The 7500-nt window shown below is 33.7% G+C and overlaps 1 protein-coding gene across 2 annotated transcripts in view; it reads left to right on the forward strand.

Moving 5' to 3' along the window:
* The window catches only part of LOC137642592 (protogenin B-like), a 315452-nt gene that overhangs the window by 45349 nt on the left and 262603 nt on the right, over positions 1-7500 (forward strand). For both annotated transcript variants that reach the window (XM_068375286.1, XM_068375285.1), the window contains exons 3-4: positions 6957-7101; positions 7477-7500. The exon at positions 7477-7500 is cut by the window's right edge and continues 45 nt beyond it. In XM_068375286.1, the coding sequence (XP_068231387.1) occupies positions 6957-7101; positions 7477-7500 (169 nt within the window). The remainder of the gene's footprint in view (positions 1-6956; positions 7102-7476) is intronic.

Genomic DNA, 7500 nt, shown 5'->3' on the forward strand with positions numbered 1-7500 from the left:
CCTCACTATCAATACTGGAATACTTAGCATGCTCTACCTTGTAATTAACATTAATTCCTCGAAAACTTTTAACAGTCAATTTCTGTCTTTTTCTCCTTTTTATAATATCCCAAAAATCTTTTGATATCCATGGCTTGCTCCATGTAACTGTTTGTCCCAAGACTTCACTACCAACTGACTGATATATGTTCTCAATGATCACACCATTCTTCATTATGTGTGTGTCAAACCTAGGTATTCGATCTACCTTTCTGTTGGGTGTTTTCAGTTTTCCATATAAATAACCGAGTTAGAATAGGGAGAGGAAACCAATACTGAAGTCTTAGAAGAAGGGGATTTTCGAAGATGGATTGGCCCCTGATAGTTAGGTACAGGCTCTCTGTCAGTGGACAAATGGTGAGATATTTGGATATAGTCAAATAACTGAATTCGAATATGGAGACAATTTTTAATGATGAATTGGCCCGTGATAGGTACAGGCTTTGTCAATTGACAGATGGTGAGATTTTTGGGTAGAGTCAAGTAACTGAGTTTAGAATACGGAGAGGAAACCAACATTAAAGTTTATATATATATATATATATATATATATATATATATATATATATATATATATATATATATATATATATATATATATATATATATATATATATATATACTGTATGTATATTTATGATTTGTTGGACAGGAACTTACGTTCTATTAAATTTTTTATTCCTTATCTAGATAATAATCCTTGGCACCGTTGTTTACTTAGTTTGTTGTTCATGTTGCATAAAATATTTCATAATTCTGGCCATCCTTTACATTCAGATCTTCCCGGACAGAACCACCCTGTTCGTAATATTAGGTACGCAGTTAATTCTAATATTCAGGCCTTCTCCATCAGGGGTCTCAATACTACACAGTATTCTAGAAGTTTTTATTCGAACTATGACCGAGTTGCGGAATGATCTTCCTAATCAGGTAGTTGAATCGGTAGAACTTCAAAAGTTCAAACTTGCAGAAAATATTTTAAATTGAACAAACTGACATAAGTTATTGTTTTAATGTTGGTACTGTTCTTAACATATTTTATTGTTGTTATTTTTCTTGAAATATTTTATTTTAATTATTGTTACTTTTCATATAGTTTATTTTCTTATTTCCGTTCCTTACGGGACTATTTTTTCCCTGTTGGAGCCTATGGGTTTATGGGTTTATAGCATCCTGATTTTCAAAATGGTGTTGTAGCTTAGCTAATAATAATAATAATAATAATAATAATAATAATAATAATAATAATAATAATAATAATAATAATAATGTGTGTCATAATTGTTACTAACACACTTGATTTTCATCCTTCATATTCGGGTATTAAGCCACAATTGTTTCTTCTCATCATAATCACATAATCTTAAATAACCTATGGAAAGGGAGATTATATTTGACAATCACCTCTACCCAGGAAAGGATTCGGAACTGAATCCGGATGGAATCAGGAACAAGTCAACTTACCCACTGTGGGATTGATAAGTCGACAACTTACTTATGTATCGATCCAGTGGGAAGGGTTGAATCCTAGGCTAGTTTGATGCACTTGCTAATTCCCTTTTAAGGTGTCTTATTCGTAAGATAGATTAGATTTGATATTGAGAAATATTTGTGGCTAAATATTTGATCACACACAACTTAGAGCCGTTTCCCTAATAGGGGGTTTTCTATGAAACAACAAAAACAAAAAGACAATGTACTGCCACAATGTTACTCTCTCTCTCTTATCGGCTGCCTCATGCACTCTCACAAAAGATTTTCCAGTATCACGTGAAACCCATTGTACATATTGTGCCTCTATATTTCACACACACCTGCTCTTCTAGAATGTTGAAGTCCTCCCTCTTATATATTATCTTACCATCTAAGTAGCTTTTTTTTCGTTTTCTACTCCTTTCATCGTTGTATCATTCTACATAATTTCTTAATGAATAAACCATCCTGATTAATATTTTCACTTATGCTAACTCTTTTGCCACTTCTACGTCTCACCCTTTCCCGTATTTTTTATTTCACAGTCTCTATGTAAACCATTCAACTTTACAGTGTCCACTGTTCTTGATTTTGCCAATTCTTCTACATTATCCGAACTTCAATTCCAGTGACAATCAAAGTTTCCTTTCAGGCTTCCTCACTTGTTAGTTTTTCTTCTTTGCTGAATGTTTACCGTGAGCTGTCTCTAATCTTACTATTATTCGGAATACTCGCTTACAAGTACCTGTAGGAATCTACTTCTGTCATTCTTTCACCGTTCATATCACCATTAATTATCCCATCCTCTTAAATACCATTCACCCACATAATTTTCCTCTTGCCCTTGTCCTCATGGAACGACGAGGTTTTAGACATTTCCCTCAAACGGAAATAGGGGTGTGGTGATATGATGATAATCACTCCTGGCCTACTGCCCTTTATTCCACCCAGTTGTTACGGGGCACGAACATTTACTCTGGCCAAGGGAGAACGAGTGAGTCTTGCAACTGCATCCTTTGATATCTGTACTCTTCTCTTGTCATCCTTTTCAAGGGCTAGAGAAGGGTTATACTGAAAGTAGAAATGTGAACAGATTGATATGTTTTACTATGCAGTATTGTTTATTGATTTATCTAATGTTAATTATTGATTGTTTTGATTTATATTGTGATAATTGCTGTGCATATATATTATTCTAAACTTTCAAGAAAATTGAAATTTGTGGGGGTACCGATTAATCATTTTAGTTTTATGGATTGTATAACTGAGTTATATAGCGATGTGACACGAAGGTGTAATTGCTCGTGTAGTATTTTATATTTTTCCACGGTGAGATATGTTACCGTGAAAATTATTCCGACAGCATTTTGTTGTTAAATAAGTTTATGATTATCAGTGAAGAAACGTTTTTTAAATTTTTAGAAATTTTATGATTTTGGTTTCATGTCCCATAGTTAAATGTAAGTGAAAGGAATAACCAAGAAAGGATCATAGCATCCTATTTGATTACTTTTGATAATATATTAGAATTTTAGTAGATCATAGAAGCTTACCCTGTTCAGTTTTTACCCATGGTTAGTGTTGCTATCTTGAGGAAGAAAGAGAAACAAGAGGTTAAAATCATGAATCTTTATTATTGATAGTTTTGATTTTAATTGTATGTTTATTTAAAATAACATGCGCCTGTATGATTACATAACAATAAGGTTCCCTTGTAAATCTATGGCAGAAAAACCACCAGTCATTTCATGTCAAAATGCAATTCGTATTATATAGTTGATTATAGGTACCTAGTGCTTGCAGTCAATGTCATGATGGTTTACTCTCTTGCCCGGGAACTTTTCGTATAACACGACTATCCCAAATATATGGCCCAATATGATATAGTAGTAAAACTGGAGCCTTAGCTATATGGAATATTTACTTGTGAAAAAGTATATATTTGTTTCTTTTTAAGCTCTCGCTCTGTTGGCCACTGGATGCATGTAGGTCAGGTAAGCAATGGTGTTACTGTACAATTTATGCACCGACTACATGAAAATAGCTTGCAGGCTGTTCGTAAAAGCAAGGGCCTGTACAGTCAGAGAACAAGGAGAAGAATTCCTTCATCTAACAATAACTACATTCAAGGATAAGTAGGGATGTAAGTTTTGGCAGAGTAAGCTGTTCTGTTGTAGCCACTTTTCTCTGCAGTTAATTCACCTTTTGTTTATGCTTCTTAATGAACACTACAGTGGTGTGCAACTGTACAAATCAATTCAGGGCTTAAGTGTTTGACACTATCAATATACAGTGATGACACCCACGAAGCGACGTCACTAATAGCTTTCCCAAAATGACCAATACAAACATACAAGCACCATACGAGTACGCAGTTTGAACACGTTAGGGAAGAATCTTGCTTTTTTAAACATAGATAGATTACTTATAGCAAATTACGTCTGAAAATTTATCCAGCACCGATCATTGTTGTATGGGTAGAGAGTAATAGCATGAGTAATATTATTGATAACGTTAGTAATAACGATTTTTTTCATATGAAGAGTACTATTATGGATTGGAGAAACCTAAGTCTGTTTCATTCAAAAGTGAATGTTTAGATCTACAATGTTTTGTATTTGCAGCTAAGCTATCGCTTGGATGTAAATTTGAATCTAACAATTACGTCAAAATTCATATATATTATGTGAAAAGTCATGTTACAGTTTCACACAATCTGCTAACCTGCCATGAAATTCTTCTGTTTGGGAGACTTATTAATTGAGATCCTGTAGATCTCCTGGCGCCATTGTCTTCTCTTGATATGTATGTTATAATTATGCATTCATTGTGCGAAGCTTGTGTTTTTCAGATTATTCAACGGCATTGAAAAGAGGTATACAAAAATAACTTTGGTGTAGAACAAGGTGGGAAAACGAAAGCTCTGAAATAGCACCTATGACCCACCTGAGTTAGAAACATTATTTGACCTTCATTCCATTTGAATGTTTTAACATAGTTGTTTAAATTGTTCGATCAGTAACTAAGTTAGAGTCCAATTACACCTTTGTCAGGAGATATCGGATTGTACAGCCATTTTTTTTATTATATCGGATTAGTTTCTTGATTATTATTACTACTCTATTTTTATTGAAAAGAATTGAACTTGAATAACTTCAAAAATATAAAAGATAAGGAGTTTCAGTCTTAGTATTAATATAGTACTATGAAAGGGAATGAAAGCTCTAACGTGGCACCTTTGACATAATCGGGCATTACTTGAATATATTATTGGATATGGAGTCAGCAGAGGGTAGTAAAGCTCTTCATCATTCAAGAAACTATCGCACACACACACACACACACACACACACACACACACACACACATATATATATATATATATATATATATATATATATATATATATATATATATATATATATATATATATATATATATATAATACTTCTTGAGTAAGTTAAGTTCATGTTTATAATGATTAGACAATATCTAAGTGTCGTCAAAAGATCAAGGACAGCATTTCTCCGGACAAACTGAACTCTACTTAGTTTTCTGGATAACAGGAAAATTGTATTTACATTTCTCCATTTATAATTTGTAGTTAACGTGCATTTTGAATCATATTTTTAAGCCACTCTTTATCAGGACTACATTGGTTTAACGATGGAATCCCTTTACACTTCAATATCTTTTTTTCTTCACATCTGTTGACGATTTGATCAAATGCCTCGACTCCTCTGTCGTTAACTCTTCGCTATGCTTATCCGGATGATTGGTGATCCTTTCATGTAGAAAGTTACAAATTCCATTGCTACCGAGTTGTCTTTTGATTTCATATGATCCTCTTCATTGCATGACCTTTTACATGAAGGCAAAAGAATTCCCAGTTTCACTGCCGAATTTTTCCAACAGAAATTAATCACTATTATGCCTTAGTTTGCCCACTACCCCCTTGATAAACATATAGACATCATTGATTTTAATTGTCTTCCAGTAGTCCCTTATCTTGATGTCTAGGTCTGTATCAATTGTCATTCGTATCATATCAATCACGTAATGAGTGTGTACCTGATAATACCTTAACCCAGAGGTTGTTGCGGCAACGAAGAAATAGAGGGCAGAAGAATTTGACAGGTAGTACATGTTCATCCTATGTGACAATGTCTTGACAACGGCCTGGAGTTTTGTTATTGAGAAACACTGCTTTGGAGAGTAGACTTCACTTCCCTGAATATTCTTGACTTACGAATTAACCGTTTGTTGTACTACTACATGAACATGTTAATAACCCATGCTTTGGTATTATGTTGCTAAAACACTGGAAGAACATATACTAAGTATAACATCATTTTGAGAGATGACAGGCGTGGACAGCCAGTGTTTTTTTCTGATTTTGTGGTTTCAGGAAGGTCCACTAGGAATGTGGTGTCTATTCTGTCTCAAATTTAAACATTGACCAGGTCTCAAGAATTATGTGATGAGTACGTTTGGTTGATAGTTACACTCTAGGAAAGCTGTAACTGTATGGGAGTAGATTCTGCCACATAACACACATCTTTCAGGATGTAAAACCACCTAGAATATTCTTGTAAAAATAGCTGTATTTGTAATACCCCTGCGGTAGCACTGTACTCATTTTTTCACTTTGTCCTATTCACTTTATAGGCTCACTGACTGGACATGAGGCTTTTATTTTATCTCCAAACAGATGCCTCGAGTTATAACGTTAGGTCATGCACAACAGTCTTGTAGACTGTTTTCCAGATTATATGAGCTTGTGTTGAATTTCACACATAAGAAAATGTATAGCTTTGTAGTATTAACATTCAGTGTTCCTTGTGACTTAGTATTTTTTTTTTTATTATATGCAACGTAAAACATGTTGCAAGAGTTCCTGAATCTCATCAGTGGATGGGTAAAACATTTCATAAAGTTGTGTAGACCATAGGGTTTCGTAGATTAACACAAGGAGTTCTAATTTTTGGAAGAATTGTAACTTTAGTTACTTCACCATGAAAAAGGAAAAAAGAAATACGGTACTAAGTATAATTTTTATATATCTAAACGATTTAACATGGTTGGTATCTGTTGTTACCAGAACTGTTATAGATAGTACAGTAAAATAATAATTGTTGGCGAGGATGTTCCTTTCATTTTTGTTTTTTTTCTTAAGTCTCGTGTTTGTGCGAGACAACCATTTTAAACTTTTTTTTTTAACTTGATAAGAGTATATTGTTACTATATATAAATTTGAATAAGGGTATTACTTAATTTTCTTGACATTGTTAGTGTGTTTTGGATTGAAATGATAGCCTTGGTTGTTAGTCTAAAGCGGTGGATGAGTTTATCTTTGCTAGGAGTACTTTCAGTGTCGAGTATAACTTATAATTTTCATTCTGCATGTGAAAACAATTGAAGTGATTCTGATATTCTTATTTCAGGTATGTCTAAGAACTTTGTGTTATCCCACACCAATGTGACGGCGGTGGTGGGGGAGGCGCTGCGACTCTCGTGCCAAATTGACTCCCAGCCACCAGCCTCACTCACCTGGACCCATGATGAACAACCTCTACCTCAAGATGACAGGTGAGACGCCCTATGAGATACCCTTTCGCACAAATCATAATTCTTGTATTTTTTTTTTCTTTTTTTTTTGCCGGTGAATATTGATATTTTTTTTTATATTTCAATATTTGTACAAGCTGTTCATTAATGAATGCTAGCCTACTTAATTGCTTAGTGATTCTTGTTTATCTTTTAATTTGATTTATATTTTCTTAATGAGTGAATGATTTCAGCAAGTTACCTGGCGTCATGCTTTTTGGTTTCCTGAAATGGGAAGAAATGTAATGATATTTCTTTAGTGGTTAGCCTAATTCATTCTTTTTATTTTTCTTTTTGGTGCAGTCGTTATGATTGATTCATTTTCAGATCAGTTCTTATATATGAACATTGTTTCAGGTACACAACCCCTTTCTCAGGAGT

The sequence above is a fragment of the Palaemon carinicauda genome, chromosome 6 (genome assembly GCF_036898095.1).
Source record: "Palaemon carinicauda isolate YSFRI2023 chromosome 6, ASM3689809v2, whole genome shotgun sequence".
Taxonomy (NCBI): Eukaryota; Metazoa; Arthropoda; class Malacostraca; order Decapoda; family Palaemonidae; genus Palaemon; species Palaemon carinicauda.